The sequence below is a fragment of the Euwallacea similis genome, chromosome 18, assembly GCF_039881205.1.
Source record: "Euwallacea similis isolate ESF13 chromosome 18, ESF131.1, whole genome shotgun sequence".
In the NCBI taxonomy this organism is placed as follows: Eukaryota; Metazoa; Arthropoda; class Insecta; order Coleoptera; family Curculionidae; genus Euwallacea; species Euwallacea similis.
In genome coordinates this window covers 1571231-1594369 of record NC_089626.1, presented here as the reverse complement: position 1 = coordinate 1594369, position 23139 = coordinate 1571231, and the positions used below count along the sequence as shown (strand labels likewise).

The 23139-nt window shown below is 33.6% G+C and overlaps 2 protein-coding genes across 10 annotated transcripts; one reads left to right on the top strand and one right to left on the bottom strand.

Moving 5' to 3' along the window:
• The first annotated feature begins 421 nt into the window (after positions 1-421).
• On the top strand, positions 422-3120 carry dnt (tyrosine-protein kinase Dnt). The gene is made up of 6 exons (XM_066398904.1): positions 422-721; positions 1142-1269; positions 1327-1892; positions 1948-2376; positions 2435-2731; positions 2794-3120. The coding sequence occupies exons 1-6, from the start codon at positions 610-612 to the stop codon at positions 2903-2905; spliced, it is 1644 nt and encodes a 547-aa protein (XP_066255001.1). The 5' UTR covers positions 422-609; the 3' UTR covers positions 2906-3120.
• Positions 3121-3390: 270 nt separating this feature from the next.
• Positions 3391-20831, bottom strand: ewg (DNA-binding protein Ewg). Of its 9 annotated transcripts, none has more exons than XM_066399317.1 (12): positions 20638-20831; positions 15635-15873; positions 14456-14580; positions 14230-14403; positions 13924-14175; positions 13580-13708; positions 12994-13161; positions 12080-12220; positions 11779-11932; positions 10765-10815; positions 7514-7644; positions 3391-7364 (listed from the first exon to the last, which is right to left on the bottom strand). In XM_066399317.1, the coding sequence occupies exons 2-12, from the start codon at positions 15828-15830 to the stop codon at positions 7158-7160; spliced, it is 1728 nt and encodes a 575-aa protein (XP_066255414.1). In that variant the 5' UTR covers positions 15831-15873; positions 20638-20831; the 3' UTR covers positions 3391-7157. The 9 variants fall into 9 exon arrangements, with proteins under 9 accessions (XP_066255414.1, XP_066255412.1, XP_066255416.1 ...); XM_066399315.1 differs by lacking the exon at positions 20638-20831 and adding an exon at positions 20376-20600; XM_066399319.1 differs by lacking the exon at positions 20638-20831 and adding an exon at positions 20376-20599 and having other exon boundaries at positions 7520-7644.
• Positions 20832-23139: the final 2308 nt, after the last annotated feature.

Below are 23139 nucleotides of genomic sequence, written 5' to 3'. Positions count from 1 at the left end.
GGACTTGCAGGATGCAAAGGTACCCGAATTACGGAAATATCTAAGTGGAAAGCAAAATTCATCCAGTTTAAATAAAAATACGTAAATACTTTTCTTTTAAGTAAATTCCGTACATCCCACATGCATTACGTCCAGGTCTAAGGATTAAAAATTCCCGCGAAATTTAAGTCGTTTAGACAAATTAGCCGTATTCTATTGGCACCGTACATTTACCAAATCCATATTTTCTCTTTTTCTAATCTCACACTGTAAAAAAGAATACCACTACTGACTGGAACTGAACTTTACATTCATAAAAATAGAAGATTTTTCAAGAGGAAGACCGTTTCATAGTCTTGCTTTCCCTGCTTACTACAAGTATTAAACAAAGATAACTACTGAACTGTCGTAAATATATTAAGAAAAAATATATATTATGAAGTGTCAAGAACATCAAAAATGCGGGCGTTGTTATTTGTTTATTGTTGTTTGCTGAAATTGTTTATTTTCATTCAACACCAGCAACAGAACCTTACAAAAAATACACAAATTTACCGTTATAATGCGAGTGCCTCTATGGCCTCATGTATTGGGGAATTCTAGGTCTTCTATAGAAAAGTAAGATACAGAATGAGGGGTCTATATTTCCTCCTAACCCTAGTAAATTTAATATGTTACTTGAAAGAATGCAGTGCCTCTGTAAATTTATATTTAAGCTCTCAGGAAGTACAAAGACTTTTAGGTAAGTTCCTCTGTTATCCTCAATATATTAAGTAAGAGAAAATGTGCCAGATGAACCCTAAATAAGACTTGTATAAGTTGATTAGAGGCCCCATGTTAAAAAGAGATTGCTTCGGGGTAGTATATGTAACATAGAAATTGACAAGACTATCAATATATGCTATGTCAATATGCTACTACTAGGAAATCTCTCTAACCGTAAGAGAGCTATGAAAAAGTAATCAAGCAACTTAAAACAAAAAAAGTATATTAGCTAGAAATTTGAAGTTAACTTAATAATCTCAAAAAACAGTTTATTGGCATATGACTCAATAAAAACCCTGGTTATCCTATGGTTATTTTCGGTCAATAGCAATACAGTATCAGCCCTAATATCACAAATGACAGGACTGATTTACACATATTTCTTAATCACTTTCAGGTTTACCAGCAGAAATGTATTATATAAGAGATGATCTGATTAGCACTTATGCTTTAAACTTTACTTTATTGGTTCCTCCATCAGTCAATGATTTATATTTTACATGGGAGAACACTGGAGGTCAACAGGTAGGCTGTCAACGATATTGACTTAACTTGCTAGATAATTTTGCTATTGCATTCTAGATCCCATATTCAATTAAAGTAAAAACATCCAATATTGGAGCAATCCCCAAAACTCACCTCAATATCTCCTCATCTGGTTACATCCCCTCTGCAACTCAAACTTTCATTGTCAGCTTCCCATGTTCAGGTCTTGTAGATGCAGATGTGCATATTGCCATAATTCTTAACATCACATTCCCTAATGATAATACCCAGTCCCTAACATTTTCCCGCAGAAAAACCTGTCTCAATGAAGATGTAGAGAGTTATGTTACACTCAACACTTTACCTCAGTTCGCAAATTCATCGAACATTTTTTACATAGCAATGTGTTGTGCAGTGTTGCTTATAAGCTTACTAGGAATATTAGTAACTGTAAGTTACATTAAAGATAAGAAAAGCAGGTCCACAGAGAGTGGGGGGAGTGGTCCTACTACCACCACCACCACTACTTTTTTGGCTGCCCTTCCAAGAAACAGTGTCAATGCATCATCTTATGGTAGTTTTAGAAGAATGCCTAGTTATTCTTTGTTAGATGATAGGTCCAAAGATCTGCAAGAAAGAATTACTGAGTTGACTATACAGAGGTTAGTTCATAGACTTCAAGCATAAAAGTGGATCAAATAATTTTTTCGGTTTTAGGTGTAGAGTTCGTTTAAACAATATAATATTAGAAGGAACATTTGGGAGAGTCTACCAAGGCTCATACACCAATGAGGAAGGAGCAGAAGAGACTGTAATAATAAAGACTGTAGCAGACCATGCCAGCCAAGTGCAAATATCCCTACTTCTTCAAGAGGGCATGGCCATGTATTCCCTTACCCACAAAAATATTTTAAGCATTTTAAGGGTGTCTATTGAAGACCACACAACCCCGTTTTTACTATTCCCTTTTCATAACAATAAAAATTTGAAAATATTTTTGCAAAAATGCAAGGTGTCTTCTGAAGGAGTTCATCACACTCTGACGACGCAAGAAGTAGTTCATATGGCCCTGCAAATTATCAAAGGAATGCAATATTTGCACAAAAAGCATTTGCTACATAAAGACTTGGCTGCCCGCAATTGTGTGTAAGTAATTCTAGTAATGTTAGTGGAAGGTACTACGTACAACTTCTTGCATTTTCAGAGTTGATGATAAGTTGAACGTGCAAGTAGCAGATAACGCCCTATCCAGAGATCTTTTCCCTTCGGATTATCATTGCCTAGGAGACAACGAAAACAGACCAGTTAAATGGCTAGCCCTTGAAAGTCTGCTTCACAAAACTTTCACACCAGCTTCAGACGTTTGGTCTTTCGGGGTCTTACTGTGGGAGCTCACCACCTTAGCTCAACAACCTTACATTGAAATAGATCCTTTCGAAATGGCTGCTTATTTGAAGGATGGTTATAGGTTGGCGCAGCCTATTAATTGTCCCGATGAATTGTAAGTAGACTTAAAAAAACTAATGTAATGTAATAAACGTTTTTCCTTTTTATAAATTCCAGGTTTGCAGTAATGGCCTATTGTTGGGCAATGAGTTCAGAAGAAAGGCCGACATTCACGCAGCTTCACGTGTGTTTGCAAGAATTTTACGCGCAGTTAACTAAATACGTTTGACGAAAACATTTTTTTGGATTCTTTAATGTAAGTGCCAACTTGACAGAATATATTGCCAAATATAGCCTCTAAGATATACCTACATATCTGTGTTCGAAAACATGCTTATGGTATGTACGTGTTAAAAGCCTGTCTGAGTGTATTTTTTGTTTATATAAGATATGTACTTTTTATATTTATTTATTTGTGATTAAAATATATATTCTTGCGACAGATACAGTGTTCTTTATTTCTAGCTCTATATTATTTTGTTGAATATTATAGGAACTCTGCACCTGCACCGCGAATCTCAGTATTTTCGAAAATTATCTTATGATTATGTTAGGACTAAACTCCGGAATGATAGCACATTCATGCATATCCGAAAATTGAATTTGCAGAGTCGGCAAACTCTAAAAAATGGGAAGTTTAAAGAACATATTGTCCATCGAATTGCTTCAAAAACGACGAAATCTTTACTTTTCGACAATAAAAAACACATTAAGACGTTTATTTACATTCTATATTTCACAATTAAAAAACATAATCGTCATAAAAACAATTTTACACTGACCATTGCATATTTGATATACACTTGAATTACAACTACGATCTAATGTTTAGATTCGGTCTTTACATAAAATACAACACTTATTAGGACCTTGGCATTTTTTTTACAATGAAAAGACAGTCGTTAGAAATCAGAACAGATATCCTAGCAAACATAAACGTACTGGCCATACACATGACACGTAGTAGCACGATTTGTAATAGGCTACTAGTCCTTTTTGTTTGCTGGGACGTAAATAACATATGTATGCCTAGATGGAAAAATGAAAGATAATTATTTTAGTATTATGATTTTTGTGCGTAATTCACGAAAATATAGATTGTCCACGACCACTTAATAATGAACTAATATTCGGCTTGTTGACTGAAGTTAAATAAGAGTGATACAGTATCAGAGGGAACAAAGAGGGATCTGCGGGATATAGTCTTCATTCCCGCTGGCTATTTAAATTAGATGTTTTCGTGGCAAGGCGTTCATTACAGAGCACAGCATCGGGAAATCAATCGAGGATGAGCGTCGCATATTGCTTGATTGCGGCGAATAGGTAAACTCGAAATTTTGAAGTCCACTATTACTAAAGTTTTAGTAGATTTTATCGTTGGCGATGGACAATGGCCGTGGACGAAGTATAGCATTATAATCGTTTTTTATGGCCATTACATCTTCTGGAGACTTGCACCCCTCAGCTGCGATTCGGGACGAAATCGTCTCCCTTAGGCAATAATGGTTAACATAATAAGCTCCTTTAATAATATAACACATCACTGAGTAAGTCTCCGGTCTGACACATATATGGCAACACTGTTGATAGACCCATATGATTTCCTTAGTTACTTTTTCTTGGTTAGACCGGAGACTTATTGAGTGATGTGCTATTATTTCTGGTCTTCTATGCGTAACAGTGTAATGTAAAATATAGCCTGAAATAATAAATTGGCACAGAAATTCGCAATTAAATACGATAACTATTACTTTTACCCAAAACCAAACTGAATTCTAGATAAGTCAACTAAGTATTAAAACTCTTTGGTATCCCATTATTTTTACAAAACAAAGACAGTCCTAGTAAGAAATCAGTAAATACATACACAGTGCGTTTCGTGAACTTTACAACAATACACACTTATGAGGGAAATTCAAAAACAACACGTAATTTACTACCAAAACAACTATACATAACTCGAAATTTGCCATATTTTAACTTATATTTCGAAGAGTTTACATTAATCATTAATTACTACTGACGTCCTTGTAGTATAGGTATGAAATTTGCACGAATAACACGTTTTAAAGCGCCTCGTGTCGTTGTTTATTTCAAGTGACCATTTTAATAGTAAGTATTTAACAAATTATTTTATTAAACCCTGTGACAACTTATAGTATAATTGTTATAAAAATTGGAATAATGTTGGTACATAAGTACCAATATTTTTACAGCGTCTTCCCAATACTGAAAATTTTGATTGGATTCAAAATTATGTAGGAAATTAAAAAAACTCATTTAAATTATAACTTGAAGGAAACTGGATTCATTTCGTGTTCGGAATTAATATCTCACTACAATCTACGGCTTTTTGTAGAAAAAATATAATAAAACTGCTTTTGTTTTTTACAGTTAGTAAGAACTAGCAAAGGATCTTCGTATACAGAGCAAAATCATTTATTTAAAACTACATTAGGCTCAGTGTATATTTCAACACATTTGACTGCAAACGCATTAAGCTCTAAAACTACTAACCAAATACTTATCATAGAAAAGTCACTTAGCTAAACACTCGTCGTTACGTTTTTATTTGCCCAGATAAAAGTTTCGAAACCGATTGACTTTTCTATGATAAATATTTCATCGGTATTACAACCAATGATAATGAAAAGACAGTAACTCAATCAAGGTTTCTTTAACCAATTTCGAATACATAAATTAAATATACAGGATGCCACAAAAAATATATTGCACTATAACATCTCCTATGCTAACAAAACTTTTGCTAAACTTTGATTCGTGAAAAAATCGGAGTTTTACCAATTTTAAAAAGTTATGATAACTCAGCATCAGGGCATTCAACCACATCTATTTGCTCCAATTTCATCGAATTCGATTTTTTTAACATTTTCCAAGATTTCCGTACATACAGACACGTTTGTAGCATCCTGTATGTTTTCCAAACTTGCTAATCAAATAACAATTGAATTGTTAACTACAGGTAATTCTTGCTGCAAATTCAATATTTCCAAAAAATGTAATTCACTTTGTATAATCAGATCCTAATTTTATTCAGATCAGGATTAAGCAACATCATTCAAACATTAGGACATCGATATACCCTATTCTGCATTTTGAACACCCGTCAATATCTCAGCTATTTTTATTGTGAAAGGTGGTCTTCACTAACCTACCGCCTTCCACTTCAAATTACAGAATAAATCCTTGTAACAACAGCTCTTAGTTTACGTAAGAAATGCTTTTTACAAGTCAATATTGAGATATATTAAAAACACCTGGTTGTTCTGGCATTTTTTATTATCCTCGATCAATTTTCCTTTATCATTTTCTTGGTGGAAAATAGTGTCTTACGAAAAATAATAAAATTGATATTTTTTTAATGTTTTCAATATATCTTCAGAACAATGGACCTATGAATTATACCTAATATTACGTTATACCTTTATAACTAACAAAGCTTATCAACGTAATTATATACACATAAGGAGTTGAACAACTACTATTTCTGGCCTTATGGGCAAGGCGGAAAATTAAATAAACTGGTCCATTCTTTGATAGGGAAAAAATGTACGAAAAAAAATTAACAACGTATGTAAAAAAAAATTAATAATGTACATAATAACTCAGTCAATTTGTATAAAAAAGTGTAAATAAATGGTGTAAAAATAAAATAAAACAATAATAAAAACAAAATTATACGTTCTACCGTAATGTGGGAAATTTGATAAAATCAAAATAATAACATGTTTCCGACCAATAAGGCCAAAAATACCCCAAATATAATAATTCTGTACATTAAATTACGCAATAATTACCAAGATTCCCACTAGTAACAGACACTTGAACTGTTGTTTCTAGCTGAAGCTGTTAGAAATTCAAATATCACATCGTTTTCGTAGAAAGTTCATAACGAAACAGCCCCAAAATTATATTTGTAATTATTTCGTTATTCGCTACATATCACATCATTTTTAAAGGAAGTTCATAACGAAACAGCCCCAAAACTTTTCTTTGGAGCTATGTCATTATGCACTACCTTTATATATCACCCGAAAACAATTAACATTTGACAAACCCAGAGAGGCCATTAAAATCCACTGCGCATTGTCGAATGTTAATAACAGAAATTTGTACCACTTCTCCTTAAACTTAAGCAATTCCCCATCTAAAGTATATTGCTGTCAGACAATTTATAGATATTTTTAAGTTCTATTCAACCTCAATTTAGGGAGAGCTAATACAAATCGCAATAAGGCTTTTAACGACTCCCGAATCGGGTCTCTTCTTTTGAGCCATTATAATTGTGACTCTAGCAAATATCTCTCTTTGGTAACAGTTTCCCGACATCTTCAGAGGAAAAAGAGCCGCACAGGACTCGAAATCAACCCCAAGTGTAGGCTGTTACCTTTAGGAACCTTCACGGACCTACACCTACTAGGGAATATTTCACCACAAAAGTTTACCTAAAGTTCTTATATCTATTGGTCACTTATGATGGTTTCCTCAGTTTTCACGTCAGTGATGCCTTGCATAGCTTTAGTGAGGACAGTAGCATCTTTGAGGGAGAGAACCTGCAATACTTGGGGTCCGTCGCTACCTGAACCCTGTATCATCATGGTATGCGTATTAAGACCACTCGGAGTGACCGTTAAAGTTTCGATACTGTCGCCGTTGTTTGGTTCCACCTATTTTAAAGCAAATTCTTGTAAACTTACATGTTTAGAAATTTAAGTAAATGAAAAAAAAAAGATGCATATTAGATCTAATTAAAAATTATAGCCCAACACCTAACTAAAAATCTAAACCAAAAAAAAAACACATTCACGGTATTTACCTTTACCTTTGGTACTTGTACTACCGGTGTAACACAAACGGTACCGTCGCTGTTGGTGTGTAGGTGCTGAATATTAGCTACCATAGTTTGGTACATTGACGCAGAAACTGGTACGGTTATAACACCGCTCACTGCAATGTCAGAAAAAAAATTAAGCAAAATTTAAATATAGCACTCGAAAACAAATGTAAATTTTACTCGCAAAATAAAAATGTTCTATGCCACAGCCTAGAAGAGAGTCGTAAACCTTAAATATCTATGATATGGAATTCTGAGGAGTTTGGCATTATAAATTTGGTGAAGTCTAGGATATCTACAATTAAAAATAGTAGAATATGAAGCATTTACGACCCTTTTTAAAGATATATTTAAAAGAAAAAAGCAGTCAAACATGCTTTTACAATATGGAATCTTTTGATATAAACCACTATGAGTAAATGTGAAAATAAAATTGTTTCTTGAAACGGAGGTTTCTGATTTTTAATTATCATCCTGAATGCTTTCGTTACGCACTGTATTTGCTAGTAATGGAGATATCTGAATACAAAGACAATTCCAAAATTCACACAATACATGCATCATGATATTAGGTATAAACGATAACATCGAAAGTAAACTAAACTATACTACACGTTAAGAGACGAAATGGGGCATTGTAAATAATAAATACATATTTAACCTTAAGTTACAGATTTATACAGGGTGAGTTTTTTAAGTGTGTCACGTAAATATCTCTGAAGTTATGAGTTTTAGAAAAAAAAGTTTCAAATAAAAAAGGGATTATATGAAAGGGGGAACCTTTTGGCATCATCACTGTTTCGATTCAAGGTCATCTTCAGGCTCTAATCAAGGTCAACTTTGCTTTTTCAAATGGAAACCCCACATTTTTTTGACAGATTCTGATTTGTTGTTCAAAACAAACATGTTTTTACTTGAAACATTTTTTTATTCATTTGATAGTTTTGGCACAAATTGACTTTTTTAAAGAATTTTGTTCTAACGAAAATGCTTGTATCGATACATTCAAGAGAAGAAATTGAAAAAAAAAAACATAATTTTTAAACAATTCAATCAAATAAGTGTTCAAAATGATGTCCTTCTACTTCAATGCATTTAGCGATTCTCATTTTGAATGACTGTTGGATATTCCAATATGTTTCTGGTCAAATGTTACGGCAAGCTACTTTTATTCTTTCTTTCATGTTTTCAGCAGTTGTTGGCACTTCATCGTAGACAATTTCTTTTAAGTACCCCCAAAGAAAGAAACCTGGAGATGTTAAGTCTGGTGAACGTGCTGGCCAGTTAACATAACCACCACGACCAATCCACTTTTGGGGAAACATTTAATCCAATTTTTCCCGAACAACTGTTGCATAATGAGCTGGGCACCCATCATGTTCATACCACATGGTTATTCGTCGATTTAGATTTACTTCTTCCAAAAGTATTGGCAAGTCATGTGTTAAAAAATCGAGATACTTTGCAGCATTAAGATTTCCATCGATAAAAAATGTTCTCCTACAATGCCACACCAAACATTTACAGTCCATGGACGCTGGTTTTCCACCTCTAGTAACCAATAGGGATTTTCAACAGCCCAGTAATGCATGTTGTGTCTGTTAACTTGCCCATGGTTTGTGAATCCAGACTCGTCCGTAAACAACACATTCGAGAAAAAATCATCATTTTGTCTGATTTTTCTTTGAGCTCAAGTACAAAAGATAACTCGGTTTTGAAAATCGTCACCATGTAGTTCTTGATGAAGAGAAAAGTGGTAAGGATGAAACTTATGATTTTTTAAAATTTTACAAACACTACTTTGTGAAATACCAGACTCTTCAGCCAGCTGGCGAGTACTTACATGAGGATCAAGTGCAATGGCAGCTAAAATATCAATTTGATTGTCTTCATTTCCAACGACAGTCTTTGAACGTGCTATTTTTTGTGTTTCGATACTTCCTGTGGCTCGAAATAAACTCACAATTTTATTGACAAAAGTCCGTGACGGAAGTACGTTTTGTGGGAAATGCTCGGCATAACGCTGCACCGTTGCAGTAGAGCTTCTACCTGATTCGCCATAAGCAAAAATAATTTCAATTTTTTCGTCTTTTGAAAATCGCACTGCCATTTTACAATATTTATTATTCTAAAACTGAATTGAAACTGTAAGCGAGTAGGACTGTGGGTCCTACTTGTTTACAAATTGATAAAACATCTATTTATTACGTTTTTTTTAATTCTTTCTTTATTCGACCAGAAACATATTGGAATATCCAACAGTCATTCAAAATGAGAATCGCTAAATGCGTTGAAGTAAAAGGACATCATTTTGAACACTTATTTGATTGAATTGTTTAAAAATTATGTTTTTTTTTCAATTTCTTCTCTTCAATGTATCGATACAAGCATTTTCGTTAGAACAAAATTCTTTAAAAAAGTCAATTTGTGCCAAAACTATCAAATGAATAAAAAAATGTTTCAAGTAAAAACATGCTTGTTTTGAACAACAAATCAGAATCTGTCAAAAAAATGTGGGGTTTCCATTTGAAAAAACAAAGTTGACCTTGATTAGAGCCTGAAGATGACCTTGAATCGAAACAGTGATGATACCAAAAGTTTTCCCCTTTCATATAATCCCTTTTTTATTTGAAACTTTTTTTCTAAAACTCATAACTTCAGAGATATTTACGTGACACACTTAAAAAACTCACCCTGTATATGATGTTTCGAAATTAGATGGCCACAATTCATCATGAACCAAACATAATGCTATTTTGCCATTTAAAACATATTTTAAAAATCAAAGTGGTATTATTTTTTTATAGAAAATTTATTTAATTTTAACTTTGACCACCTAATTTCAGAACATCTTGTACAAGAACAAACCATTCTAAAATATTTTCTAGTAACACATTGTGTGCTCAATAAATAATACCACACATTTCGCAACATAACTGTTCATAGTTTGAAGACCACACACATATAAAACAATGTCTGTTTTAAAGCTCAGAATATTTAAAAAAATTCAATAAACAAAATCAAATAAATATATTGGAAATCAGTGGTAAAGTGAGCCATCTTTAATTTTCTCAACGTTTCTTTTAAAAATTATTATGAATGGGACCTTCCTTATATTTTTCTTCCTTTACAAACAAACATTATTTTCAAGTATCTGACTAAAAGTTTCAGCGTATAATATCAAAACCCTATTGTAATGCGTATAGTGGAAAGTCATATAAAATCATACATACCCTGTCCATCTTCACCAGTCAATATAATTTGACCCTCAGTATTCAGGGTTGCTTCCGTAACAAAATTTAAACGTGAGTTTTAGAATGATGTATTGTACCAGGAGTGCAAAAATATTTATATAAACATTTTACGATAAATTTCAGTTATTAACCAGTATGTTTCTTTTACACATTTTTTAAAACCAAATAAAAGAAACATTCAAGTGGACGAAAGAAGGAGCCAATTTATTAAATTAAATTATTATAACAGTTTATTATAAAACTACTAATCAACAAATAGTAAAACTTCAATCAACGAAAGAAACTGAATAATAATTGTGACTTTACACACAATAACAACATAACTGACAACAATAAAATATAAAACTAGATAAATCAACAAATTATTCAAAATTTAAGGAGAAACAGGTTCAAATCAAACTGGGGCGAAGAGTCGGATCACATTGACCAGGGAACAGGCAACCTGGCAAATGTACTGCTGGGGTCTGATCGCATACACTAAATGATTTAAGAAAGTAAGTAGGTACTTCATAATTAGGAAAGTAAAGGAAGGAGTCTGACAACATACCCTATAGATACTACCTAGAACTTTTGACTTTTTTTAAAGTGATCTCTTAAAGTTGAGTTTCACACCGGAAGGTTATGTCACGTTTATAAAGGCGTAGTCGGTATTATATTGGAACACCCAGAACACAATTTTTTTTCATATATCACTATCTTTTTTAAACAAATCAGAGTAAGATGAGTTATCTCCGGAGCCCTCAAGATGTAATTGAACTATACATACAATAAACTAAGCGTAAATAAAACACGGATGGCTTTGTTAAACGTCCTGTTTAAAGTTCAATGCCTGCTGTGAGATTAGTTTCAATGAAATCTTAAGTATTTTGTCTTCTTCACTGGCCGTTCATATGTACCTATATAGATATCCTTTCCTCCTGGCACAAATCGCAACAATGACAATGATCGACACACACATGATTAGAAATTTCAAAGTCAAAAACCTAAACTTACCATGGCCATCTTCGGCAGTCAAGATGATTTGACCGTCTGAATTTAAGGTGGCTTCTGCAACCGAATTCAAGTCAACCACCTCACCTTGAGAGCCACCATCAGTGATGGTCTGTATGGTATGCACATTTGATCCGTCGCCATTTCCAGATTGTAACTAAATAAGAAATTAAATTTAACTAAGAGAGTTACTATAAACATCCTATGCATGATACTAAATAACACCAGAAATAAAAATGCAAATAAACAATTTTTTTCGAAACTTGAATTCAAAAACACTCTGTGTTAGCAAAATCTTACTTACCGTTGCCATACCCTGCACATGGGCGGTAGTACCATCTGGTAATGTTATAATGGGGTTGTTGGGATCAACCTGTACAATACTGACAGTTCCATCTGGGTTTGTGATGGTGTGTAGGACTGTTGGGGTATACTGCGTAGTAATCTGGGTACGAAAAACCTATTGTTAGCGAAAAAATAAAAAACTAAGTAAGCTTTCAGTATTAGTGTGATTACATAATCCTGAAAGTTTACAGTCATACTAGAAAAATGCTTAAAAGAAATAATAATCAAGCGTCCAGTCTAAAAAATAAACCCATAAAAAGAAAAAAGGAACACTGATGTACTACAAACACATGAAAAAATATTGCCGAGAAGGTAAAAATCTTAGAGTTTATATGAAAGCAAATGGAACTAATCGGTAATAATTAAATTAGATAGAGATTAGCTAGATAAGAGAAAGGTCAATTGTATAGACCATTCACTTATCGATATCCATCTTCATGTCCCTACTGTATATTTTTGGCAAAGGCTGCCTTTTCCCGCATATCATAAATATTATTTTTCTCTGATAACTTAAAACTGAGAATGTTCCAATTAAAACAATAGAATAAGAGCTTCTCAGCCGTTGGTACATTCAAATTTTATCGAGTTACTAGGTTTTTTGGCTATAAAACCAAGTAGAGCCACGGTAGACAATGAATCAAACGTGTTACACCTTGCTACATTTGGAACTAAAATTTAATAGCTTAAAAAATGGCAGCATGCGCTACACATTTAAATCTTGCTCGTTATTATATTTTTTTGATATTCAGTCTTAATTTTTTTGAAAGGAGACGCTCTAAAGGATTGACAAATACGCTACAAGTGAACAACACATAAAAAAGTGAGCCAACTAAAAAAGTACAACATCAAAGAAGCCAATTCAAAGGTACACACATCCACGTCTGAACTGTAGCCTCCCGGGTCGAGGCAAACCTGCGTGGACGATCCCGACAACCCGTCGGGAGAAGCCGCGATGATTTGAGGGGAGCCGTTAGCTTGAATTTGTATTTTGTGGGTGGGCACGCCAGATGAGTGCATTTTTAACACACCCACGGAATTACACTGAAAAATATTAGTAGGAGATGCGCCATTTTGTTATCGGGTTAGATAATGAAAACAGTCAGATTGTAAAAGATTTTAAAAATTTTTAGGAGCATATTCTTAACTGGCTATTCATTTAAATTGAGTATTAAGGAAAAATATCATTTACTGGAATGTTAGTTTAGATTAGTTAGTCTTAAAAAGTCATGTTCAAATTTAATACAGGGGCACAAGCCCTCTCATTGCACAGGTCCTTGACTTCTCCAACACAATTTCAAATATTTTTACACGGCGATTCCTGGTGGATCACAGTTACATATCTTCACATTTTCATTACAAATATAATTATAATTTTAAGTGTAAAGCTGTTCTTTCGATTGGTCTAAACCCATCATGAATGCCGGTTGAAAATTCGATTGGAGTCATATTTTTTACTTACATTCGCATTCGATGTAGCAGCAGCATTGGCCTTTTCATCCTCCTCAGTAAATGCAGGCAAAAGATCTTCCCTACCGTGAAATTTGTAGCAATTAATCACTATCTGTCGCAGGGCATGAGTCCAAGATATCTGAAATGAAATGTGTTTAAACCTTTGCAGTTAACATAAAATTAGAAATATATTTATATATAATATAAATGAAAAGCATTTTGATTACCAGAATTATAGGAAGAGAGATTACTAATGAATTTTAAAGATCTTAAGGCTCTAGAAAACTACTTGTCTTAGTTTATATAGCTCAAATTGCTGTACCAATACTACACAAAACCAGAATAAAGACAAACCTTCTGTTTCTCATCTTCACTTCTCGCATCCATTCTAACATTAGCCCAAGGTAACTCTTTTGGCCACCACGGAGGCCTTGTAGACTCCCTACCCCATCCAGGTTTACCTCTCCCTGTAGAGTACTTCAGCATCAAAGGGATGAAGGCGCGTAATTGTGCTTGCGTCATTTTCTCTACGGGGGTTGGAATTCCATCAATAATTAAAGGAGGAAGTTCAAAGAGGGTTGGATCCTCTTGTATTGGAGGAGGAGCCTACAGAAATTAAAGTTAAAAAGTTTCTTAACGCTATTAATAGAGACAGCTCACTTGATGGGCCAAAGCATTCTCTAGTTCCTCCATGATGGTGACTTTTAAATTTTTTATAATGTCTTCCAAGGGCTTGGCTCCGAATACTTTGTAACTGGTGTTGGGTTTGCCAGGGGTTGCCACCAATACTATAGCTTGTTGTCCTACTCTAGTGGCAAATTCGTCAATAGTTTGCTGTAAAAAGAGTGTAAACTCAGGCATTTAAAATGAATACTCCAAGCCATACTCTTAGCTTTCGTAGCAGTCTGTTTTGTTGTCGTTTTCTAATTGAAGGGTTAGTTTCAAATGAATGAGGCCTTTTACGTTTCTTTGAGGACACTATTGCAGCAGCTGCAGCTACTCCTACAGGACCTAGAGAAGATAAGAAGACACATGATAAAGGAAACGTAGTTGTGATAAAAAAAAAACAATTTAAACTTATTATCACAACTCTTGTAAAGAAGTCCTAGAAAATATAATGCTGGAACTTTGAATTGGAGAAGTAGGTAAATGAAACAATCAAATTTTCCTTATCCCTTTTAAAATTCCAGCAATCTAGTTTACTGAAGTTGCTAGGTATTCTATCTCTCTATTACTACACTATGAACTCTAAAAAACACACACTATCTTTTCAAATTTTCTTCACAAAATCAATATAGCATTTAATCAAATATTTCAATATTTAATGCTACCAACATAAACACGTAATACAATGCAACCAATATAAACATGTAATAGTTTCTTAGCACCTCTATGGAATGACCTTTTATCAAAAGGCTCTGTAAAGTTTCAAACAATGGCATGAATCAACGCCTATCGTAAATATTTTTTTAATTGCCGTTTGTTCAAAATACAGCTCTGTTACTACTTAAGACTGAGTTGTGAAAGTGTCACAAAAAGGAAATATTTTAAAGTGATAATTATAATTATGATACAATGTTATCCAGAATTTTAGATTCGTCTCTTTTTTCCACAATATTCAACAAGTCACATTGTATTACATATGAATAAAGCATCTTTTTGACATTATATATATATATATATATATTCATTTACCTAGATAGTCTAAGGAGAAAATAAAATTTTTAAAGTCTGATTAAAGGCACTTGAAGTGAATGAAGTATCTCTATTCTCTAAAGCGTCTACTAATTTAGTTACAGTCAGTGCTGTTCAAAATCAAATTAAATATTTTTGGGGAAGTTTACCTAAGCATCTTAATTTATCTGAAGTTGCAAAGACTTCCATTAGCTAATCTACTTAAATTCTTGAGGACCAGTATTATATACTACCAATTTCTCACAAAAAAATAGTTCCCATTGAAAATAAGGAATATTTGTACTTATTAAATTACCAATTTGGTCCTATTTTAAAAATTTTAACAACTTCCCAAGATATCAAAATGTGGGTAATAAATTGATATGCTTACCTGCTGCTGCCAATTGTGCTGTAACTTCATCTCCCATGGCGGCAGCCATGAGATCGGCATTGGTTTCATAAGCAGATCCTGGCGATGAAGGGCACTGATCATCGTCATCATCTGACTGTCCTGACATTCCAGAGGGAGAACCCACCACCATGGTAATCTGATCAGCTCCATTGCTTGAACTCCCGTTAGTGTTCATATTAGACAGTCAAGGCTTTTAATTTAACCATGGAAGGGGCTCTCTGTAAGAGATTATGCTTGTTAGATTGTTTTTAAGTACCTACATTTCTTGCAAAAACCAACGAAATAACTGAGGACTACTCTTATTACATGCTGACATTTATTTACTTTAAAATGTGTAACTTTGATATTATGTACCAAAAATTACCTGCAGAAATTAGCGAAAAGCAACTTATAGAATAGAAATTTATGACAGACAGTTTCTACTAGATACTTTTTTGTTTTTATCATAATTGATTCTAAATTTAATTGTTTCAATTACCATTTTTAGTGCAAAGTGAAGAAATTTAATTAAATTCCCTTCATTATTTGTTAATGAGGATAAGCGGCTACCTGGAACTAATGACAGATGGTTCCTGTCATATTTATTTTTGTTTTTAAAATTGACTGGAGACTTGGTTCCGAGATGGCCTGCAAGTTTTAAATAGCAGTGGCATAGTCGTCAATATGCGCCGGACATATTACCTGTCAAAAGCTGAAATCTGCGGAAATGTCAAACATGAAAAATTGTTGTTTCATTAGTTTAAAATTGATTTTCAAGTGGCATGTCGTTCTAGTTTCAAGTTTTGTAATTCAATTTCAAGGTCAACATTGGGTAATATTGCTTCTTATTGATGATGGCTGCTTTTTCTATTAGTAATTTATGTGACTAATTGCACACTTTGTGGAATGATAAATCTACTATCGTTTAAATTATATTTCAGTTAAATACTGTGTTCAAAAAATGCAGCAACACCTCTTCCTTACTACTGAACAGGAATGGGAACTTGATGGTAAAAACATGATCTATGGAAAAGGAACATGTGTAGCAATGATCAACAATATTATCTTAGAACCCTCGGACTAAGAACCAATGTTTTATACAACTCAGGATAAAACTAAATAAATAATAACACAAAACCACTCTAGGAATACTATACAAACTGAAAAATACCTATTATGTACATGTAAGACTTTCTTAGCTTTTCTGCTTCCTCAGAAGAAGCTCGATTTTCTTATAGAATTTTACAAGTTATCTAATTTGAAAATATTGAGTGAATATAGTGTAGATGTGAACTGAAACGTATGTGAAGGAAGTCGCGTTAATACAAAAAGGTGCCATGTCGTGACATATTCAAATTAAAGGAACACAATGTAACCCTGCGTAATTCAACTCAAAACGTAAATTTCAAATATAGAGTGCATCACAGTCCATACACCTTAGAATTTCATGTTATAATATTATTTTTTCTGTAACATTGAAAAGTTAACAAAAAAACCTTTGGAGGCAAGAATTAATGTTTAATTGTTATTATCACAAAACTTACAACTTTATTTATAATTAATAAAAAAATGGCAGCTATTTGAATAGAAAACAAAAAAAATTTAGGCAATAGCCAAAACTATACGGTCGAAGGGTTGCTTGACATGGAATAGTCGTTTCGTTCGGGGAAGTCCTTATTTTAGCTGTATGTACATATACCTATTATTTGTCAATTCATTTGAAACTGGTTTCCAAAATGTATAAGCGATTTATAAAAGGTCGTTTGAAAAAATGAAGCAATTAACTACCGAACAGAAAAAATTAATCATTCAATACTTCCAGGGGGGAAAATGTTTAATAAAAATAGCAAAATGTCCAAAAGACAGCATTCTACTATTTAATGTGTTGTTAAAACTTTTAACAAGAAAAGCGGGTATCGTGAAAAAAGAGAACAGCTCTTAACAAAAAGTTATCGGAGTATGATGAAAGATGGATTATTAGACGCATCACTAAAAACTCAAAAGTGAGTGCTGTCCAACTAGCTGCCGATGTGTGACAAGAACTGAGCATTGATGTTAGTACTCACAACATTCGAAAAATGTTACAGAAACATATTTTTCACGGATGAGTAGCCGGAAAGAAGCCCTATGTCAGTGCCATTAATCGTAAAAAAAGAATGAACTTTGCAGAACGTTATAAGGACGAGGATTTTGCCTTTTGGAAGATGGTTCTTTTTAGCAACAAGAGTAAATATAACATCTGGAGTAGAGATAGAAGACAAATAGTGTGGCGATAACCAAATATCGAACAGATAGATTCACAGTAAAACATGGTGGAGGTTTGGTGTTGGTATGGTGGTGTATAACAGCAAGTGGAGTGGGCGCATTACATTTTATTGACAGCACAAGTACAAATTCGTTTATGTAAATATTTTAAAACAACATATGAGACGTAGTATAGAAAAGTTTGGGGATTTTGGAACACCTAAAGTTCCATGCCAACAGTGATCCAAAGCACACTGGAAATAGGAAAGCTCTGGCTATTGTACAATTGTTCCAAACTGTTGCAAACACCCCCACAATCGTCTGATTTAAACGCAATCGAAGATTTGTGGGGTATTTTAGAAAAAAAAATTAGAACTCAAATAATTTCAAATAAAAATTAGTTGGAAACAGCACTTCAAGAAGAATGGGCAAATATTCATCCCTCGGCTACAGAAGATTTGGTCAAATTGACGTCACGTCGCTTGAAAATGGTGGTGGATAAAAAAAGGATACTCAACAAAATATTATATTTTATATGAATTATTTTTTTATGTTATAATGATGTGTACGGTTTTGGTTGTTGCCTAAATTTTGTTTGTTTTCTGTTGAATCAACTGCAAGTTTTTATTAATTAGAAATAAATTCTATTTAAGTTTTGTGATAATAACATTGAATAAACATTGATTCTTGCCTTCAAACGTTTTTTGTTAACTTTCTATTTTACCGAAAAAATAACATTATGACATGAAATTCTAAGGTGTATGACTTTGGCTATGATACACTGTAAAAGTATAAAAATGCATAACAATTTATATAACAGCATAGGCCCAAGCTGTAAATATTTGTACACCTATTGCATTTTTAGCCAAGACAATTGCTTTACTTCCTAAGACATGCTCATACTTCCCTAAATGAAAAACTCCTAAGTCCAGAGATAGTACAATAGGGTTAAACTAATACATTTCCATAAGAGGTAAAATAACAAACATGAATTTCAAGCCTTAGAAAATTGTAGTTTAGTAAGTTTATTGGTGATTTAAGGCAAGCAATATGCAATTTAGTGCAAAAATTTAAAGCTAAAGAGTTAAGAACATTTCAATTTTTTTTTTAATTTCATTAATTTTTTCATTTCATTCAATTTTATTCACTATAGACTTATTTTTCCTTACGGAAAAGGAGTAATTGATGAGAGTTCAATTCCAAAGAAAATGAAAGTTGTATTGTCAAGATTCAACAATGCACCTGATTCAAATCAGTTGTCCTTTTACTACATTTTGCCCAGTAATGTACATTTTTAAATTTTACATATTTCCAAAGATTATTGGGGATTTTATAGATGGTTAAAAATTGGAAAGTAATAAAAATTGACAGAGATATCCTGTATTAACAACAATATCCCCAAGTCAGACATGAATATTCAACTTTGAGGTAGGTTTCAAATACATCACAAAGTTACCAGAACTTTAGTCTATTCACACTAAGAGCCATATCATTGAAGTATTGGTGCCAGAAGCATAGTTATTTGGAAAATTGATATATGAGTGAACGTCAAGTTTAGATTTTAAAATGAACATAGTTATGTTCCTATTAAAATCAGTGAAACTTGACTAATTTGAACATAAGTATTTCTTAAGAGTAAGAATTTATCTATATTGACCTTAAAGAAAAGGTTCCTTAGAAATTATGTTGAAGGTCATACTAAAATCATATACCTACCTGGTTATTTAAATTGATAAATAATCTAAATTTAAGAATGACCTTCTAGCTCATTTATGTGGACCTACTGTAGACGAAAATAAATATTCATTAAACTACCTAAAAAAAAAAAATAATACACAAAATGAGATACAATCAAAAAATTAAAAATATTTATTTGTGCCAAGCAACTGGGTAAAAACGACCTAATTAGGGACCTAAATTAATGTTTTGAACGGATGGGCATTAGTTAATAATGATAGAGCCCTAGCGGATTCGTTTTGCTAAGGATAATAGGATATCGCCCTGTACAACAACATTGGTTAAACCAGAAATTGGTTTCATGTTAGTTGTGGATTGTGGGGGCCTGAAAATCAATATATTTATTAGATCATAATGGAACAAAGAGGATAAGTATCGGAAGATTATCTGACGGAAAAATCGAAAACACAGACGGAAAATTTAAAATCCCAAATAAATGCGTTTGATTTGTATTTTTTGGAAACGCATGCACATGCAACACAAATAGTAATGTGCGCACAAAATGGTGGTTTGGCGCCAGTCATTATGGACGCTAGACTAGGCCATGCAAAAATGCAAATAACACGAAATAGTCGTATTTCCAACCTTAGTCATCATTCTAGTTAAATTCCTATGAGTTTTTTGGTTTTTTCGGCCTCACTTATAGGTCGAAATGTGGGAAAACAACGTGGTAAAACACCATTTTATGAAAAGCATTTCGAGTCAGTCAACAACAATGGAGCAGGCTCAGTTAACATTATTACTACGTCTGCGTACGCACCTGCGTGTATCGTATACATTTATTAGAAAATCCAGATTTGCAGTGCAGATTACCACAAAACACTCAAAATGTCTTACTTTCCACATTCACACCACTTAAAACAACATTTTCTACATGGGTAAATATTTAGTGAACACCATGGCGTTTCATTTACGTCACATCACATATAATATTGATCGAACTTGGCGTTGCATTTTGATTCGGAGCCATATTACACGAGTATGCGCAATAGAACAGTTTGAATAATTTTTCAAAAACTTACCTTTTCACGTTTCAGGGGGGAAATGTCCCTTTAAAATTAAGTACTAGCATTACCGCACGTGTTAACGTGCCACAGTTCTCAACAACAAAGACCGGAATCCTGTAGAACTACAGAAAATACGGAAAATTCTTCAAGGGGCTCCTAGATTACGTCAGCGCCATATATGGAACAGTAGTATAACATCTGGCGATAAGATGTATAGACCGCTTCAGTGTGGAACGTGGCGCTACCTATAGGTCAATGCTGACTATGAAATAGTAATATACGGTCTGGTGATAAGAGATGCAGATGGCTTGATTTGTGGCCGTGGCGCCTCCTATTAGTAGTAGGTAAATCTTCCTAATATTACCCCAATTATCCAGATCTCAGGAACTATAAATCCATGCCATCACACATTCATTACCTGTTACAAATGTTAAATCCTATGCAGAACTTCTGCCTAACAATATGGATAAAGTTGAATGCAAAAAGTGTATTACATATGCGACTTCCATAGAAACACAGCACGTACTGGAAACGTACTAGTGGAAGCGCTGAGGTCCGACAGTCCTAAGGAAACCCAGTCATAAATTTAAAGTGAACTAATATCCATGGGTTAAGGAAGTTCTAATTAACTTAGAACACAGTTATATTATCTTCATTAAGCTACAGGCAGCAAATATCATGGACAAAGCTGCGTATTGCTTTATATCTTTTATCTTTTACACATATATACATATTTATCTACATGCATCAGGAAGGTTGTGATGCACTGATCACTTCATTTTATCGTTAATTCAGAGTTTTTAACATTTTAGATAGCAATTCATAAAGTGCAAACTTTGCAAATTTTACGTAATTACCAGTTTATGTGGAAAAGTGTAGGGTATTCTTACTATTCATTCTGAACATGATGGTGAAGTACAATAAATGTGAACATTAAAGAATTTACTATGTCTAATCATTTAAATAAAAAGCCAAATATTTCAACATTCCTTAATATCATAAAATACTCACCTGGAAGACCCATTATGAACATCAGTATTTACAGTTAGCTTAATCCAATATTTAAAAATGGATTCGGTTCGGCAATGTACTGCTAGTATTGCTGTAGGGCCTCTGCAAGGAGGAAATAGGTAGGTAGCAGCAGAGGCTCTGCATGCTCTCTTACAGTTTGTCCTATCAGGAGAGGTGCTTGTATGTATTATGATTGTGAAAGACCTACCTGCTGTTTTTATATGTAAAACAGGCGATGGCCACGTTTTACTACATCGTTATTGATTGTGGCACTTTTCATATTCATCGCAGCTATCATATTTTATAAATTTTGTAACTGAAGGCGACCTTAAGCGAAATTCAGTCCAATTGTCAAAAACGTCTTTAGTAAACAAAAGCATGGGTGTCATTTTCAAAGCACTCTTTGTTCGGTCCGATGGAAGAACCAAATGTGGTTTGAGGGTAGAGGTACTAAATGTATGGTACGGCTTGAGGGACTAGTTTCATATGATTCGGCTTGACGACCAAATATTTATACCTTCCCTATGATCGAGATGTGGTGCTTCCACAAAGTGGCAACCAAGAATGATTTTGGATTGGGTATCTTACGTTCAGACCATCTTTGAGCTTGTACCTCAAGGAATTGTTTCGTGCAAATTAATCAATCACCTTCACTACTTATTTAGGTTTACTGATATCGAGAACAAAATTACTTTCGGAAGGAGCCAGCATGTATGCTAGCTTAGTGCGTCTTTTTAATCGTGAGCGCGTCTATATTCGAGACTAAACGCGTGAGTGGGTCTAAAATGTGACCGTCTTTGAGTCTAAAATCGGACTGACTCCTTTTTAGAGAAGTCTGCTCGAATTTAAACATAAACTAATATAAACAAAACATAATTAATGATTTTCCTAGATTAGCTGAGCTTGAAATAAGGGTGCATGGTCTCAGTCTAGATTAAAACTAAACATAAATAGAAATTAATTTAAAAAACGATTGGTGGTACTCTTAAAGGGTATTCAATTGCGAGACTGAACTTAGGCCTATGCCTGAGCAAAATCAAATAAAAAAAATAAACGACCATCGATGGATTTGTCGAGTACAAAAGTCCTAAGACTCTGCCAAAACAGGATTTTCGATATTTTCGCCTAAGACTGAAGCTTGACGTGTGATCATCGTAGTCATAAAAAGATTGAATTAAAAAGTGCCTCTACGAAAAAGCAAACTGATGGTAGTTGTCGAAAGTCGAAACGCCGAATTTCAAATATGAGATCGTCACGTTGCAGAAGAACAACAGTTGCAATGATGCAGGGTCAATCTTATCTCATCAAACAATAGGACAAAATAAAAATGTTTTTCCAAAACTTCAGTTACTTTCCTCCGACTTGCGCAACTTATGCTCCCTAATTTAACCTATGATGTATCTCTCATGGTTATCGAGAACCTTGGTTGCGTTCCAGCATCGCAACACCCCGTGTAGAAATGCCCCTTGCTCCTGATAAACAACAACAGCAGCAATCTTTGTCCTC

Coding starts and splice junctions, on each gene's coding strand:
- dnt (XM_066398904.1), top strand. CDS start 610: ATGAGGGGTCTATATTTCCTCCTAACCCTAGTAAATTTAATATGTTAC. Junction 722..1,141: donor GGAAGTACAAAGACTTTTAG/GTAAGTTCCTCT, acceptor AATCACTTTCAG/GTTTACCAGCAGAAATGTAT. Junction 1,893..1,947: donor ACTGAGTTGACTATACAGAG/GTTAGTTCATAG, acceptor TTTCGGTTTTAG/GTGTAGAGTTCGTTTAAACA.
- ewg (XM_066399317.1), bottom strand. CDS start 15,830: ATGAACACTAACGGGAGTTCAAGCAATGGAGCTGATCAGATTACCATG. Junction 14,581..15,634: donor AGCACAATTGGCAGCAGCAG/GTAAGCATATCA, acceptor TATCTTCTCTAG/GTCCTGTAGGAGTAGCTGCA. Junction 14,404..14,455: donor GACTGCTACGAAAGCTAAGA/GTATGGCTTGGA, acceptor CTCTTTTTACAG/CAAACTATTGACGAATTTGC.